The 16,582-nt window shown below is 50.2% G+C and overlaps 7 protein-coding genes across 7 annotated transcripts; 6 read left to right on the forward strand and 1 right to left on the reverse strand.

The window, feature by feature from the left end:
- Nucleotides 1-68: 68 nt before the first annotated feature.
- Nucleotides 69-1,204, forward strand: BGZ61DRAFT_522114 (uncharacterized protein; the record flags this gene model as incomplete). Its single annotated transcript, XM_046252528.1, has 3 exons — nt 69-149; nt 203-690; nt 777-1,204. Exons 1-3 carry the CDS (start codon nt 136-138, stop codon nt 1,202-1,204), a joined length of 930 nt encoding a protein of 309 aa, XP_046098117.1. The 5' UTR covers nt 69-135.
- A 1,888-nt stretch (nt 1,205-3,092) lies between these two features.
- On the forward strand, nt 3,093-4,928 carry BGZ61DRAFT_364958 (Rhamnogalacturonase B, N-terminal-domain-containing protein; the record flags this gene model as incomplete). Its single annotated transcript, XM_046241562.1, has 5 exons — nt 3,093-3,292; nt 3,339-3,583; nt 3,615-3,728; nt 3,775-4,052; nt 4,107-4,928. The coding sequence occupies 5 exons, from the start codon at nt 3,093-3,095 to the stop codon at nt 4,926-4,928; spliced, it is 1,659 nt and encodes a 552-aa protein (XP_046098118.1).
- Nucleotides 4,929-6,614: 1,686 nt separating this feature from the next.
- On the forward strand, nt 6,615-7,484 carry BGZ61DRAFT_498270 (uncharacterized protein; the record flags this gene model as incomplete). Its single annotated transcript, XM_046251261.1, has 2 exons — nt 6,615-6,640; nt 6,686-7,484. 2 exons carry the CDS (start codon nt 6,615-6,617, stop codon nt 7,482-7,484), a joined length of 825 nt encoding a protein of 274 aa, XP_046098119.1.
- A 385-nt stretch (nt 7,485-7,869) lies between these two features.
- On the forward strand, nt 7,870-8,372 carry BGZ61DRAFT_461142 (uncharacterized protein). Its single transcript, XM_046247099.1, has one exon. The coding sequence runs from the start codon at nt 8,022-8,024 to the stop codon at nt 8,253-8,255; it is 234 nt and encodes a 77-aa protein (XP_046098120.1). The 5' UTR covers nt 7,870-8,021; the 3' UTR covers nt 8,256-8,372.
- A 21-nt stretch (nt 8,373-8,393) lies between these two features.
- On the reverse strand, nt 8,394-11,095 carry BGZ61DRAFT_483690 (uncharacterized protein; the record flags this gene model as incomplete). The annotated part of the gene is made up of 2 exons (XM_046249516.1): nt 8,394-10,637; nt 10,688-11,095. The coding sequence occupies 2 exons, from the start codon at nt 11,093-11,095 to the stop codon at nt 8,394-8,396; spliced, it is 2,652 nt and encodes an 883-aa protein (XP_046098121.1).
- A 717-nt stretch (nt 11,096-11,812) lies between these two features.
- BGZ61DRAFT_461144 (heterokaryon incompatibility protein-domain-containing protein) lies at nt 11,813-14,345 on the forward strand. Its single transcript, XM_046247100.1, has one exon. It carries the CDS (start codon nt 11,924-11,926, stop codon nt 13,958-13,960), a length of 2,037 nt encoding a protein of 678 aa, XP_046098122.1. The 5' UTR covers nt 11,813-11,923; the 3' UTR covers nt 13,961-14,345.
- Nucleotides 14,346-15,174: 829 nt separating this feature from the next.
- On the forward strand, nt 15,175-16,120 carry BGZ61DRAFT_483692 (uncharacterized protein; the record flags this gene model as incomplete). The annotated part of the gene is made up of 2 exons (XM_046249517.1): nt 15,175-15,513; nt 15,578-16,120. The coding sequence occupies 2 exons, from the start codon at nt 15,175-15,177 to the stop codon at nt 16,118-16,120; spliced, it is 882 nt and encodes a 293-aa protein (XP_046098123.1).
- Between the last annotated feature and the right edge of the window lie 462 nt (nt 16,121-16,582).

Genomic DNA, 16,582 nt, shown 5'->3' on the forward strand with positions numbered 1-16,582 from the left:
GAAAGGACTCAATATGTTCTACTTAAGTTCCGAAGCAGCGTAGTGTGAGTTACAATTCATTCAAGATAAATTCGCCAATTCGCCAATTCGCCAATTCGCCAGTCCAAGACGATCAAAAACCAGACAGCGATTACAATGCTCCTCTCTGGGTATGCAAGCTCGACGGAACGTGAGCTGAACCTGTACTAAAATGATCTGCAAGGTCGCGTGCCAGTGCCTTACGGCTTCTTCCTCCAGGATCCTGGGACACACATGTGCACGTTTTCGATGCTTCAGTGGGAGCATACTCACCGTCAAGAGCGTATACTCCCGCTGAGGCGAGTTTAGAAAAGCTGAAGCGTTTCAGCGCTGGTTTGACTGAAGATGCTCGTCCGTCGAATCTGGTACTCGTCCAGCCGTCACCGTACGGCACTGACAACAAAGTCTTGCTCCACTCACTAAAGCAGCTCCGAGACCAGGGCTTTACATTAGCACGCGCAATTGCAGTCATGAATATCGCTACGACTCAGGATAATGAGCTGTGGTCCATGCATCAACTTGGAGTTCGCGGTCTGCGGCTCAATATGGTGTCAGATGGGCGTGCGGTTGATGTGGATAGTCTGCGCAAGCTTGTTACGCAAGCTGCAACAAAAATCAAAGACCTTCCCAATTGGAAACTCGAGCTATTTTGCCCTGCAAGGGTATGGGACGGTAAGTAGACATCGCTCGCTATTTTGTGTCTTAAGGCTAACCCATTGACGATCTTTATGACACGATCCATGAACTCCCTGTTCAAGTCATTGCCGACCATATTGGCGGTCTGCTGGGACATTCCAAGCTTGTAAGTGCGGAAAGCTTGACAGAATCCATCGACTCCACAAAGCAGCCCGGATTCCAGTCTTTGGTCTCGCTGGCACAAGACTCCAAGGTCATTATCAAAATCTCCGGCCTATACCGCGCTTCGAATCAAGGTGACACGGGCTATAATGACCTCGAGTCTATTATCAGTGCTTTAGGTAAACAAGTGCCCCATCGACTGGTATGGGCTAGTGATTGGCCACACACTGGCGAAGGTAGCAATCGTGGAGCGCGGGATTTGGACAAGATAGAGGATTTCAGAACAGTAGATAACGAGACGATCCTTAAGAACCTCAGAGAGTGGGTCGGAGGTGAGGACATGTGGGTGAACATGATGGTTCACACACCTTCGGATGTATACAGGTAAAGATCTTTTTATAATAGTGGCGCATGCAGTCTCGAGTAGTATTTCAACCAGCTGCCCCCATTCAAAAAGCGATAAGAAGCAGAATTCATGTTTTATTACGGGGAGATGTCCTTGTAGAATCCAAGTAAGGGATAGAGCCACCTCATCACCCACGCCATCGCACGTGCACAAAGAACAGCACCGAAATCCATAGCAGCATGACAATAGGACTAGTAAGCGACCTGGATTGAAATGCGAATCATCAACGGCCTTCGTCTGCCAAGAACATCGACAAACGTGATGTTACTGCTGTGTGGTAGACTAGCTGAATAATTCTAGCATAAACCTTAATATCCATCCATTTAACTCCAATAACGCAAAATACGGTAAGAAAGTGTCTGATCGAGTAGGCTCCAGAGAATTGTGCCAGGATGTATGCAATTATGGTGAGTTGGACTCATCTGAGGTTCAACGACACGAGATTGTGAAAATCCGGTAGATTTGTTGGTATGTTGCGGGACTTTGCATCGTTAATTGCCCGATAAGAGTCATTATCTCTAAGTCGAAGTTAAAATGTACACTTTTCCTGGCGAAAACTTTAGCGTTTAGTCGGGATATCTTGGTGCCTCCGCTCTCTGAAGTGAAACGCGGTTTTAGCCGTCTGGTTGTAGCGGGCGACTTTGACAGTTTGGGAACTTTGCTGTCTGCGATAGTATTTCCAACACCGAGGAGGTCGATGCAAAAGACGAGTTGAGTAAATTGGTAAATCAATGTACCAATAATATTAATGAAGCCTATTTACTGTGCCTTTTGAAGCTCATGCTATTATGGACCACAAAGACAAATGTGTGGAGTCTTAGTGATATCATTTGCCCCCAACTTCCCTTTTCGTCGCGGTAAACACAATACATCCGCTTACAAACACAGCGACTGGACCCGATTTTCCGAAATAGTTTTCGAGATAGAACAGCTCGCACAGCTTTAATATGTAGGGTATTAATCATGTTTTCGTTACAAGATTTGTTACAATATAAACTAGCAAGCTTGATGAATGTAAGTCGTAAATACGCGTATGCGATCTTCGTGGACTATACATCCCGCCCCAGAGAATCTCGGATATAGATGGCGTCTGCCAAGCAAAATTGAACTTTTGAGGTTGCAGGCATGCTTTGAGTTCGTGACACTCGTATTTTGTTCCACTACTTGTACGACGACGGTGGCCAAAGAGGAAGTTGATAACCACGATGATGAAATGTCTTGGGTTACATCGAGGTGTTCCCTGTAATTTGTGAATAGGGTCAACCTAAAGTCGCACAATCGCAGAGGCGGAGCAGAGTCAAATTGACTTGGCGTGAAGGGGCGGCGAAATTCCAGCCGCTGACGTCCCATTTCATCGCGGAATTCAGCTCCGCTGAGGTCATGGTCAGCGACATCCCACGTGCTTAATTGACATGCCTGCCCTTGAGACGAACGGCTCTGGCCCTATCACGGCTAGTCCATGCCACTTTAAGCTCGCATGATGTTTGTTTATTGGCTCATGTCCGTTTCTATCACATCAATCCTTGCCACCCAACTCTATATCAGTCGGACAATTCTATTGGGGTTGCGCCTCAATGATCCCGGCTATATTGGTGGAAATATCCCCTGCCGGCGCTAGGACGGGTCTACCGGATATCCGAGACAAATGGCCAACGGCCAAGACTCTGCAATCGGGAAAGCCGGCCCCGCTTAGCCGAGACAATAGTACGGGGGTAGGAACGCGGACATCAGTTCATATTTAGAATAGGCTGCGGTGGTAACGGTATAGGGGGAGAAGCTGCGACAGGTAATTTATAAAAGGAGCGTGAAGGGACGATCCGTTATAATAGGAGAGCGGGACGGAACATTTCACTGTACTCGGCAAGCAATCATGTTGATTCTAACAGCCGTCTATGCTTTGCTGTTCTGGCCAGCTGCTGTGGCAGCGGCCTGGGGATGGACAGATTCCAACGGCAACTACGTCATTGACTCCGGTGCGGATCTGATCATCAGTGTCAGCAAGTCAACTGGTGATATCAACTCTTTGAAGTACAAGGGGCAAGAGTTTAACGGATGGGGCGGCAAGAATACGTGAGCACAATTGATGTTCACAGTGAATCTTTCTAACATTCTTCAGCCATGTGGAATCTGGTCTTGGCGCCAGCACGGTGACGATTGCTACCATTAGCACCAATGTCATCAAGGTCTCAGTCACGCATGGAACCCTGAAGCACTACATTGTTATGCGGTACAAGAACAACAATGTCTACCTCTTCACCAACAAGGCCGATGACAGCGTGTCTGCTATGCGCTACATCGTGCGTATCAAGTCTGGCATCTTTAGCCACGCCTCGACCGATCCCGGTATGTATATCAAGTTCCGTATGTTGAAGCAGGCGCTAACAATACACAGATTACTACGACTCCGGTAGCAGCTACATCGAGGCTTCTGACGTCAGCATCAACAGCGGCAGCATCACCAAGAGCAAGCACTACCAGGGCTCTACTTATGGACGAACCATGGACTGTATGTTGTTTGAACCTACGTTCCTTATCAATACTAATCAACTTAGACGACTACATCGGCCGAACCACCGGATCGGTTGGTCTGTACATGATCCGCTCCAACCACGAGAAGGCATCCGGCGGTCCTTTCTTCCGATCTTTGCTCACTCGCGCCGATCCCACCGGCGAGGATCTGTACGAGATCTATTACTACAACATGGGCAGTACCGACCCTATGCGAACTGGTCTTCAGGGGCCTCATGTCCTGTCCTTTACCGACGGTGGCGCTCCTAGCTCCAGCCTCTACGCTCGCAACGCTGACTGGACCTGGGTTGATGCTCTTTCTGTAAGTGTGGCCAACAGTAGGATGGCGATCTGAAGCATTGCTGACTATTCACAGCTGTCTGGATGGACTACTTGGGCCGACCGTGGCTATGCTTCGGGTGTTGGTATTTCCAACATGAAGACTGGATATACCTACACCGTCGGTCTGTCCAACACCAACGCTCAGTACTGGGGTGTTGCGTCTTCAAGCAACGGAGCCTGGTCCATCAAGAAGGTTATCCCTGGTACCTACACCCTGACAGTTTACAAGGAGGAGCTTGAGGTGTACACTGGCTCCATAACCATCAACAAGGGCGCCGGCACGGCCGTCAACACGCTCAAGGCCACTGACCCGGCTGACGACAGCGCCATCTGGCGTATCGGCGAGTGGGACGGAACCCCGCGAGGTTTCCTCAACTTCGAGGACGCGAAGATGAAGCCCACTTACATGCATCCCTCCGACAAGCGACTGGCCAGTTGGAAGCCAAGCAACTTCATTGTTGGCACGAGCAAGGCCAATAACTTCCCCGGTTATATGTGGACCGACGTTAACAACAACCATCTTGTCTACTTCAAGCTCACCACTGCGCAATTGGCAACCTCTCACAAGATCCGCATTGGTATCACTGAGGCATACATCAACGGCCGACCCACGATCAAGGTCAACGACTGGTCAGCCACTACGCCTAGCGCAACTAACCAGGCCAAGACCCGAAGCTTGACCACAGGTACCTATCGTGGCAACAACGTCAAGCTTGAGTTTACCGTGCCATCCAGTGCATTCAAGCAAAGCACTAGCGAGTGGCAGATCATGACCGTCAGCATTGTGACTGGCAGCACTGGCTCTGGATACCTCAGTGGCGGTGTTAGCTTTGACAGCATTGACATGCTGTCTTAGACATCAATTCAGTACATATGTGAATGGATGCTATGGATGGATTCAGAAGAGCGACAGCTGGTGAACACCTGTATATACACCTTTCTTGTAATTATATTAACAATTGGCTACAATTCGGCCTTGTAAGATGTTTGTTATAAAGCTCTTGATACAACCTATGTGCCATTCTTGCTGTTGGTCGTAGAGTTCGGAGCAGTTTCCGCCTTAAAAGTTCCATCCGTTCTTAGATGATGGTATGGCTAACCTCATTAGCTTATATCACATTGCCGACGGTCGAGGTGACGGTGACGCTCTTCCCGACTGCGACATCCCTCAGCCTAACCCCGCTGATCTGGTCTGATAACTTGGTCCGATCGTCCTCCTCTCAAATATATCTCACTTCCGCCACTCGTTGCCTCTTCTGGTTAGTTTTCTTAGCATGAGCAAAAGTTTTGGTTATGATCGCAACACCGCCGAGATATCAAGGCTGGAGCGCTGGTAGTTCGCGCAACAAACATGAGCCATAAGCATGGTCACGCAATTCTACGACCGTCCAAATCTACGATACCTATTAGCAGTCCCAGACATGTCGTTTTATTTATCAGTAGGCTAATTGTGGACAGGGTTGACCTTGTCGTTTTCTGCATTTACTATGCGAATGTTAGATATATTCTTTAGATGGCCTCGTTATGGGAATCGTGTGCATTTCCCCTTCGCTTCGAATAGTGAAAAAGATGCGTTGATTGAACGTGAGAGCGTTTTTTTAGGGGCACGAATGTAGAGGTATCCTCGCCCAACGAAAACTGAGTCTGCTGGGTCCAATTATGAAGGCCTTAAGAATCGCGATAGGCCAAACAGCAAGAAGAAGATCGCTTCGAAAATGGGCAAGCAATTTTTGGACGTTCAAGGTTACAACGATTGAGTATCTAATTAGATTTGTATATCTTTCAGTTTTATGTGCAGCGTAACCCAATGTTGGTCTTCGGCTACATTCGATACAGAATCGGATAGATCCGAAATTGTCGGCTTACCTCCGCCCGCTGTTGTATTAGCGATGAGGATGGATTATCTAGGTGACTTCTCCCACCATGATCGCATCATTTTCCGGTTTTCATTCCCACGACATCAGCTATTAAATTCGGATCTTGGAGGTTGGGACTCATCTCAAACATTATAAACGACACAAATGGAATGCTATTACGACACTACTGAAAGGAGACAAGGGAAGGGAATGTGCGAAGTTCACGGTGCCGGAGCTCCGCATCATCCATTATGTATGAATACACGTGTAGATGAGGGATCTGGCTAGTACGGTAAAGTCTAATAAATTAACTAAGTCTCGCGCTGCATTTCGTGAGATGTTGTAACTTGATTAGGCTTAATAGTGGGTTTGATCGGACTTCCATTTAATAGGTAGACTCGGGTAGCTTCTGGCCTAAGGTCGCGCTAGACTTGGCCAATTTACTGAGACTTTACCGTAGACACTTGAGCCACGCACCGTCTGATCACGTGGACAGATCCATGATTTGACTGTCGTCATAATGCTGAAAGAGAGGGAGGGGTATGAAGTATATAGCTTCCCAGGTGCCCACTTGTCTATCCGGAACAATCGTTCGTTGAATATTGCCTGGTAACTGCCCTGAACTTGCTTAAATATTTCATTGCAACCTCCTCAAATATAATACACCGAATTTCCAGGTTTTCAGTATGACATCTACACAATATTTAGGAAGGTTGGTCATGACATCTTCTACAATACCAACTACTGACCTGCCTAGTATTTTCAATTCGCATCCTTTCAAGTTCCTCGTCGGCCCTGGGAGGAAGGAATTCACCATGCACTCCGCCCTCGTCTCGCATCAGTCTAAAGCTCTGGACACACTCGTTAATGGGGGCATGAAAGAGGCTATCGAAAAGTGTGTTGTCTGGGACGAGACGGACGAGGAAACATTCATTCGGTTTTGCCAGTTCGCGTACACCGGAAGTTACGATGGAGCAGACCCCGAGAAACGAAAAACAGCAGATCTCACCACTATTCTGGAAAGGGCCAGCGAATCTGAGGCCGACATTGTGCATTTTCCCACAAGACACAAAGCTAAAAGACACGTTGCCCCTTTATCTCCCGATTCATTCACGAACAAAAAGGAATTCTTATGGTACACCTTTACGAGTCTTCACCCAGACCCAGACCCCGAGGTCAAGTCTCAAGCACGCCACATCGAACCGGAAGACGACTGCACTGACGTTTTCCTTTCACATGCACGGATCTATGTTTTTGCAGACTATCATGGCATTGACGGCCTGCAAACTCTAGCCCTTCGCAATCTCAGGCGAGCTTTGACACAGTTTACGCTCTGCGAAGAAGGCTCCTGGGATGTAATCAAGCTCGTAGAGTATTGTTTCAAAAATACGTGGGACAAAGAAGAACAGCCCGATCCATTGAGAACCCTAGTTTCCACCTACACTGCCTGCAAATTCGAAGAGTTATGGATGAACCATCGGTTTCGAGACCTTATGGACAGCCTGAGCGAGTTCCCCAAATGTTTGCTTACGGAGATATTGCATCGACTGGATTAAGTTTTTAGGATCGAAGGGGCGAAGTGGAATTGACGGGTTTATTTTGCATATAGCTTTTGAAATGATCCAGACTTGTAAAAAAGTTCCTCGGAAAAGATACTGGATGTCTCGGATATTCTTACTATGCATCTCACAAGCTTGTAATAGGTTACAAGTTTGAATATCTGCCAGTGCCAATTTAAGTGCATGGGACAGCTTACGCTTGAACTGCACGCGTAAACCATAGATATGCGAGTCCATTACACGTCAATCCAAACCGCCAGCCGTAATTTTTACAGGCCATTCTCATCGACCGATATGTTATCCTTTCCTTTGCGCCTTGAGATAAACTTGTACCGATTTATTGGAAACTGGCCCAACGAAGTGCATTGCTCCGCGACCAGCCGTTATTCTTTCGCATCGACGAGACCCCCAGTTGTTGTACAACCACTTTTTTTCCTTTTTTTCCTTTTTTTCCCCCATATTTATATCCTCAATTATGTTTTTGCTATTTCATCAATGAATGGCTAGGAGTCTTTAAGGCTGGAGATTTCAGGAATGTTGTTGCAATCAGTTTTTAGCAGTTGTTTTCTGATGAATTCGATATGCGGGAGGCCTACCACTACGTGGTCAACTGCCTGTCACCATGCCGTCACCACCCTTCCAGACTTCCAGGTCTTCCTCTCCTCCATCCCTCAGCCTAGCACACTCTGTCTGGACCTCGATGGCAAAACTTTCAGCCGCAAGGGCACCCTCTCTGTCTTGCCGTGCTCGCCCATCTCGCACAAGTGATAGTGATCGACGTCCAGACGCTCGGGAATTTGGCTTTCGCCACATCAAGCGCCAATGAAAAGACCCTCAAGGCTATCCTCGAGGATCCCCACACCCCTAAATGCCTATTAACTGCTAGTTATAGATAGTTTGCAACCTTTATGGATTATACAAAGGGTCATTAGGAAATATTGACCCATGCTTTTGGTTCATGTGAAAATAACACGCATTGCCAGTCGGAAACGTAGCAAGGCAGACCCAACAGATGTGCACGCCGCACCGGCCGCAGGTCATGTGGTTGCATCCCGACGACTTCTGAATCGAGGTCCTACACTTTGGACAGTCTTTTATCCCAAGTTTCTTCTTGGCCTTTTCGAACTCGTCTTCGCCCCCAGAAACGACGTATTTGTACTCGGCACACGACTTGCCCGCATGGGAATGATGGCACGAGGTGCATACGGTCTTGAGGCAGCCGGGGCAGGTGAATACTCCGGGTCGGTCTGACGGAGCCACCCGGTAGACCCGTCCGCAGTCCGCTGTTGGGCAGTATCGGAACTCGTCCGGCCGTGTATTGACGTAGGACTTGGCGGACGAGGCGAGGAGTTCCTCGAAGGCGAGCGAGGACAGGTGTTCTTGCAGTTCTGGGAGGCCAAAAACAGTACCACAAGAGCCCTCGTCGGCCAGGCATTTCAGATTGAAGCCACCATGGCCCGTATCGGCGGACTGGCAAAAGTTCTCGAAGCAGTCGAGGCAGTAGACATGCCCGCACTTAGTTGTCAGAGCATTCTCGGCCTCGGTCCAACACACGGAGCAGTCGTTAGCAGCGGGCTCTAGCTGTTTCTGCGACACTGTCTTCTTCCCGGACATGATGTCTATGGCCAGATCATATGACGCTCGAGCGCCTATCACTTCGATTCTCTTGGTTGTCGGCAGGATGCTCAAAATCACATTCTCGAGGCCCAAGGCGTCTCTCAGGTCCCGGAAGCCGCCACGGATGGCCCATTGGAAGCTCTTCTCGTCGAGCGATATGAAATGCGACGTCGACGGGCTGTCACCAAAGGCGTCGAGCAATGCATCGCGAGCCTTGTTGACTTTGCCTAGCGTTCCGTACACTCGTATCTCTGCCTTGGAAGGAACGCACTGGAAGGCGACCCCGAACAACTGTTCGATTGGCCCAAGGGCCTTGCTTGCCGCTGCTCTGTTACCGAAAGACGGGTTCCAGAAGGGCTTCTCGCCCTCTTTGTCAGTTACTCTCTGGCCTTGGAGAATGCCATCAACCACCTTCTCAGCAGCGGCAAGCTCTTCGCGGCCCTCACCCTCCAACCGCAAAGTGGTGTATCCGTTGGTCGGCGGGAAGTGCTTGAAATTGATGTGCAGCTCACTGTACGCAATCTCGGCCGCCCCGATGTCTCCTTGGACGACTTCAAAAACCTTGGTAGCAACCTTGTAGGTAGACGAGTACACCAAGTTGACGTTGAGCTTATCAGACTCGTTGAATGGCAGCCGCGTATTGTTGAGCGCCCCTGCGGCCTCCTTCGCGTCTGCTTCATCTGTGAATCGAGCCATGGCCTTGACTCGCTTCCCCGGGGTCTCCGTGTTGGCGGTTAGTTTCATTTCCAGAGGCCCGATGCTTGTCAGAAGCTTCTCTATCATGGCGAGCTGTCTCGCGTTGCATTCTTCCCCCAGCCTGTATGTAGTGCCTTCAAACTTGACGCGGCTTGGTCTCGAATCTCTGGGCATCATGCGCAGTATATCCTTGGCAGAGGCCTTGAGTGGCACTCGAAGCGAAAGAGTCCACTTACGAGACACAGAGGGAAACCTGCGTCGATAGCCCCCGTACGAGTATGGGTCGTCGGCCTGACGCAACCCGCAAGAGACAGTTGAGCCGAGGACCTTGTATGCTCCCCTGGAGAAGCGGTCACATACATCTCTAGCTGTCTCCTCGTCGTCAAAGTTGAGCAGCGCCAACTGCATCGGCTTATGCCAAGAGCAAATCACCTTTCTGCAGTTGGCACGGTGAGCGAAGCCTCCCGCGCCGTTGGAAGCTGGTACCGCGAGGGCGAAGACTTTGACGCTCGACAAGCCGTCGACTTGAGACAACTCGCCAGCCTCAAACTTGGCACAGAGCGACTTGGCGAAATTTGGATCCTCGGCCCTGACATCTGCCGCCATCATCAGGTTCTCCTGCCCTTGTGGCCGCACGCGGATCGAAGTAGAGGGCACCTGAATGCCGATGCGGCTGAGGATATGGGAAACGTATCCTGGGCTGCTTCCAGGCGGGAGGTTGTTGATTCTGGCCGTGGAAAAGTCGGAAACGAGCGAGACCTTTTCGACTGATGCCCCTGGTCCAAAACTGATCGATGCCCCGAGTAGGTCACGAGTGCACTTTTCCATTACTGGAACCTGAATCCTCATCAGTATCGGGCAGTGGTTGGAACATCGGATAAGCCTACCAACGTTTCCTCAGACAAGGTACCTGGTATCGTGTCTTCAGCATGTAGAAAAGGGCAACCATCTCCATTTCGACATTGCCCTTTTGCGAAAAAGGAACACGAAACCTGGGCGCGAGTATCGGCCGATGGGGTTTTCGTCGCAGCCGCCTCGCCGGAAGGTGCTTGGTCATGGGAAAATGCACATTGCTCGCCTCTGGAGCAGTGTCCACGGAGGAAGAACTTGCAAGGCAGCTTTGCCTGCTCCGCGAGAGGAGCAACTTGGGGCGCGGGCGTGGACTCCGTCGTCTCATGAACAAAAATGCACTTATCGCCTGCCCGGCAAAAGCCTTGGAGGTGGAAGCGGCATATGACGGCCGGGTTTCGCGCAGGCGCGACGGTCCGCGACCTGATATCGAGCTGACGATGCATCTTTGGCTTTTTTCTTCCTAGCGATAGTATTGCGATGTGAAAGTACGACTGCCAGGAAGCAGACCCGGTGGTAGAAAGCAGGTGAGAGGCACTCTCTTTAATCCAGTCGAGGACTCTCTTTAATCGTTGAGGAGGGGTAACTTTGACACGTCCCATCACGTGAATAAAGGATTCCTTCCTGATTTGCTGTTGCGGTCCGTCTAAGGTAGCTGTGCAGCCAACAGACCCAATATGAGTGGTGGCGCCGGGGTTGTACATGCAGGAGGCCGACCATGGGACCTAGCCGGGGTGAAAACGCTCACTGCTGCCTCCTACTGAGTACCGCAGGGCCCCCGGTCGCCTTATTCTGCCTCCGTATTACATGTTCTCAGCTAAACCGGAGCTGAGGTTGCAAGTAGCGGCGGGGCCTTGTTTCAATAGATGTTCTTGAATAGCTTGTGTGACCAGAAGATGACCCTGAACTTGAGTATGCGTTCTGGGCCATCAAGACGGCAAGTTCCTTCCACTCTGAGAAAATAACATGTTTATGTACACAATTAAGCATGTTTAAGCCCAGTGTTGCGCCTCCAATTCAACAACAATCACTTCTGTTAAGTCTGGAATAGCGTGGAATGGCGGATAATGTGGATCTCTCGGGGCTTTACTGGACCCCACATGCAGATATAGCACTATGCGTTGCTGCCTGACGAGGCTGCTGTCGCCAGACTGTGAATAATCATCTCAAGTGCGTTGTATTGTCGAGCTTTTTTTATACCGATTTTAGTTGATGGGGGAATTTGACTCGAAAATCGCGCTCTCAATGTCGGATTGCTCGACCAATTTCCAACCATGCCCTGGGACTCAACGACTAGTGAATGGATACACGGCCCTGGGAGCTGGTGTAAAACGGAAGTTGCCGGACAGGCAGGAAACGGCGAAGAAACAGTGATAACAGTACCGTCAGCGGCCAAGAACACGATCCTCATCAACGCCCCGTCTCTCGGTCTTCCAGTTCGTCAAAAAGGCGAGGCCATTCTCAAAGGGATTCACAACGCTCAAGTTGCCAGCCTCTTCGGACTGAAGGACGTGGCCGTTTCCGATGCGCCGTTTCGCCTAGTCAAGCGAACAATCGCAAGTCAGCAGCATCGGAGTCTGGCCTCGGCCGATTCTTACATTGCTTTGAGCTACTGCTGGCACAATCCTTCCTGGTCGACTGCGGGAAAGGTAGTCGGCGGTTCCCCGACGGAGAGCAACATTCCAATCTCGCAGGACATCTTCGAGACCATCCTCAACGAGAGGCGCTCGGATGACGAAGGAGTGTGGATAGATCAGCTGTGCATCAATCAAAATGATCCCAAAGAGAAAGCCGTAGCCATCGGCGCCATGGACGTGATATATCAGCGCGCAAGATTGGTTGCCGTCGTCATTGAGGATATCACGATCACCAAGACTGAAATACTGGCATTGCAATCAGTACTGGATACGATCAATCGAGGCCACGGCTGGCAATACCGCGATTACCTCGACACAAGCCGTACTCTCACCGAGTTGACTTGGAAAATCTTTTCAGCAAGATGGTTCACCCGCGCTTGGTGTGGCCACGAGCTACTCATGAGCACCAACCAAGTCTTCTTCATCCCGGCCGAGCCCGATGACCAGTGTCGCTCGACAGTGGTCAAGATGAGCTCGGAGTTTCTGCTTGACCTTTGCATTCTCGCAAAGTCTGTCTCCAGTGTCTTGCCCTTCCCGGAGTTTGCCTCGTCGGAAACTACATACGGACGATCACTAGCTCGATTCTACACATACACACTTAGGAGACTCAACCCAGGAAGGAGGCCCATTAAAGAGAGCAAGTCAGTAACTCCGAGCTACATGCGGACCTTCAGCCAAGTTTTTGGCTTCGATGCAAGTGTGGTCTCGGACAAGCTCAGCATCGTGCTGAATGTGCTTCAATGCGGCCTCTATTTGAAGGACTCTTCCATGACGCAGGAACATTGTTTGTATGCAATCTACCATCTTGCGCTTTCGGCAAAAGATCCAACCTGCTTGTCTACCTGCGGCAAGAGTCTTCAGCAAGCTTCCTGGATGCGCTGGCCTCGAGGAAGCGACATCATTGAGCCCTACACGACTGGGTCAAGGCACCTGTGCCTAGAGATAACACCGAAGTTTCGTGATGACGCCCTGGAGCTTGATCTTGTCATTCTAGGCACAGTGAAGAGTGTCCATAGAGCCAATCCCACTCATCTGGCTTGGGCTGAAGCTGTGGTCAACAAGTGTGCGGAACTCGCTGCTGAGTTTGCGGATAAAGGCTCGGAATTCCCCGAGGACATTATTCAGGCGTCACATGAAGCGTTGGTACGAAGGCAGTTCTACTCTGAGCTACTGGCATGCATCCGCGAATTTGGGATAGAATGGCTGGAAGCAAGCTGGCAGTTGAAAGACCCAGACCTCATGGATCCGGACATCATCCAAGGGCTTGGGCAGCTCATGGCTGCGGACGCCCAGGATATAGATGCGTTTGTGCCATCACAGTGGGATGATTTGATTCCTATTCAACATCTGATCGATGGTCTCATTGCAGCTTGGATCGTGGAGGAACCTGGAACAACGTGGAGACCGGCCTGGCTTGACACCAGCGACAGCCCCAGTGGCGTGTTGCTCTTCCTTTGCCCGGACGTTGACAACTGCTCCGTTGCTATCCCGGCCCTTCTTCTGCGCGCGGAGCATAGCTTCCTAAAACGAGTGTGGTTTATTTCTCCAAAGACCATGAACAATCTTAGTGGGAAGGACTGTGAGGTTGTTGGCAAGTCTAGCTCCTTTGGAAGGGTGGCGCTGGAAGACCTGCAGACCAAGTTCAGAGTAGAGACGCATAGGTTGTGCAGGTAAACCATAGGTACTTTATCCCGAGAAGTGGGTGAAGTGACCCTCAACACTGAATCTGCATGGTAACTTCTAAGTCCCGAACCTCCTTGTTCGGCATCCCCTTGCGCAGCCTCGTCTGGCGAAATTCTGCTGCTACGACGAGCAAATTCTCCACGCACAAGCACAGGACTAATTGCCCCAAATAATCGGAGAGGGCGGGCTATCAAGGCTGAGGAGCAGCTTGTATTAGACCGCCTAGCTGAAGACGTTGTCGACAATCACCTGGTACACCGTAGCAAGCTAGAGTCTGGGCCTGGCTGTTCCTAGTTTTTCAGTACAGTTGCCATCTATATATAGCCCTAGTGAGTGGCAGGGTCAGCCTTAAATCTCACCGCCCCCATAGAGACCCTGTATATCAGTAAATCATGCTACAGTTACGTGCAAAACTTCTGACAATATTAAAATCGCTAACAGCAGTAGTTATATTGCTATATTACTTTGTTTAGGATGTTAAAATATATAAAAAATATTATCAAGATTCTAACTTTATAAATAATAAGATTTTTATTTTATTTAATTATTTTTATTTATCATTTATAAATCCTCTTATTAGGTAATCTTTTATTGCTTTTTAAAAGCTAACCCTTTTAGTGTAAATCAGGCCCATTGTCGTATCTTTTGCACGCTCACTCTGGGTATTAGGGGCCCGGATACGGGGTATAAGTTATAAAAAGAAAGAAACAAGGCCCAGGGTTGCAGTGAAGCCAGATTAATACAGTCACCACCTCGAACTCACCTTGCTCGCTGCTATATATAGGTAAGCTTGTTGTCTGCCCTCTCCATCTCCTGCGCGCTTAATCGCCGCTGACATGAAGTCAGCACAAACGGGCGCTGGCGCTGATTGGGTGCATGTTACCCCGGGCGGATGACAAGACTTTTCAGCCCGTTTAGTAGCGTACTCCAATTTGATTCCTGATACAGGCCCCCAACAAGAACCTATACGAGGCTTACATGGCACAGCCCTCCTACTATCGACATGGTCTCGTAACCAACGACAAGACTACAGTGGGGTCGATGATGCTCAAATATTATAGGCTAGGGAGATTTCATTTCATGCCGCCGGTTACTCTGACTCGTCTCATTATAAGAGGATGATCCAATCGCCTAGATGTTGATCCCACTGGCACGAACATCACATCTGCAACTGCCACCATTTCACACTTGCCTACTCTCTAAGAATGAAATTCTCAGCGCCCCAGCTCTTCCTCGCCTTGGTTGGCGCAAACGCAGCGTTGGCTGAGTTCACCGTCATACCTGGGAAGTCGGCAGTTGCCTACTGCAGCTCGAATCCCATGCCCGGACACGACAACTGTGAAAGGGCCATTGCGAAGATAGATGACAACGGCTACTATAGTGAAGGAAACGAACTGCAGGCCGGCGACTGCTCGGTGAGGATTGTAAATCCCGGCGCCGGGGCGACCAAATCTCTCAAGGGTTCGGACTACAAGTATATGGCATCGAGTATCTTGGAGAACGGTTGTTACGGTGACGGATGGGGCCTTGTCGACGGCGTCAACGTAAGGAGAAGCCTGATTCCATCATAACACCTGCCACGGCGTGCTGACAAGACTTCCAACCCAGGTGACTGTCCATCTCTGCACAGTTTGCATGTACGGCACATGTACCGTCTGCAACGCCCCCGCCCGCCGTGCGGGAGCAACGCTGCCCATGGTGGAAGCGAAGTCGGAGATGCCTCCGGCTCCAGCTTCTCGCCGCAGCATAGAGTCTTCGCCCTCCACCCTCGAAGCACGCGCCGATCCCGAGTGGGGAGTGACGTGCGGCTCCGCACTCGGCCCCGTCAAGGTCTCGGCCTGCAAAGAGCTCGCCGGAAAGCTGCGCGGCCAGGAGCTCGCGCTGCCGTACGTGGGCGAGAATCAGGGCTGCGAGGTCGCACTCTTCGCGCACTTTCGCGGAATGACGATATCGGGCGATAAAGTTGCCGACCGGATAGACCACGATTCAGATCTGTGCAACGGTGGAGGATACGTTGGTCGCCAGGTCGATGACAACTTGGCGTTCACAGTCATATTCGCCGCGGGCCCCAGGCTGTGGTTTGGTCAGCTTTGCGGCGAGTTTGGCTTTGGTATTGCCGAGTGCACTCAGGGAGAGGCGCCAGGGAAATGAGGGAGTAGAATAAAGGAATTTGACGACTGGAGAGAGGCTGGGCATGGTGTGGCGTGGCGTGTTGGTTGTACTGAGCTTAATTGCTCCATGGTGCGCAGGTGCGTTGTCGATTTTGGGGATTGATGCAATACAGGACGCAATAAATGTTTGCCTAATGATGGAAAGTAGACTATAGAGCCGCTGTCATCTGCTCAGTGCTCGATTGGAATACTTTCAGCCTGTGCCTCTATATTCTTCCCCGAGGCAAATCCATAGGTGATCGGCAGCATAGTGACCAAATTGATTCCGGTAGAGCTCTGGCTCGCGAAGTTTCCAGTCGCGTTCAAAAGGTCCAGTAGCCTCATACTGGAGGATGTTCATGAGCATCCGGATAGCACTTTGCTACTGGTCTGGGAAATAGAGCGCAATGCGTAAGCCGACGAAGTCAAGTTCAGCATCCATGATCGCCTCACGATCGCAATA

This window comes from Ilyonectria robusta (genome assembly GCF_021365365.1).
Source record: "Ilyonectria robusta strain PMI_751 chromosome Unknown BGZ61scaffold_26, whole genome shotgun sequence".
NCBI classification, from domain to species: domain Eukaryota; kingdom Fungi; phylum Ascomycota; class Sordariomycetes; order Hypocreales; family Nectriaceae; genus Ilyonectria; species Ilyonectria robusta.

Coding starts and splice junctions, on each gene's coding strand:
- BGZ61DRAFT_461144 (XM_046247100.1), top strand. CDS start 11,924: ATGCCCTGGGACTCAACGACTAGTGAATGGATACACGGCCCTGGGAGC.
- BGZ61DRAFT_461142 (XM_046247099.1), top strand. CDS start 8,022: ATGTTGTTGCAATCAGTTTTTAGCAGTTGTTTTCTGATGAATTCGATA.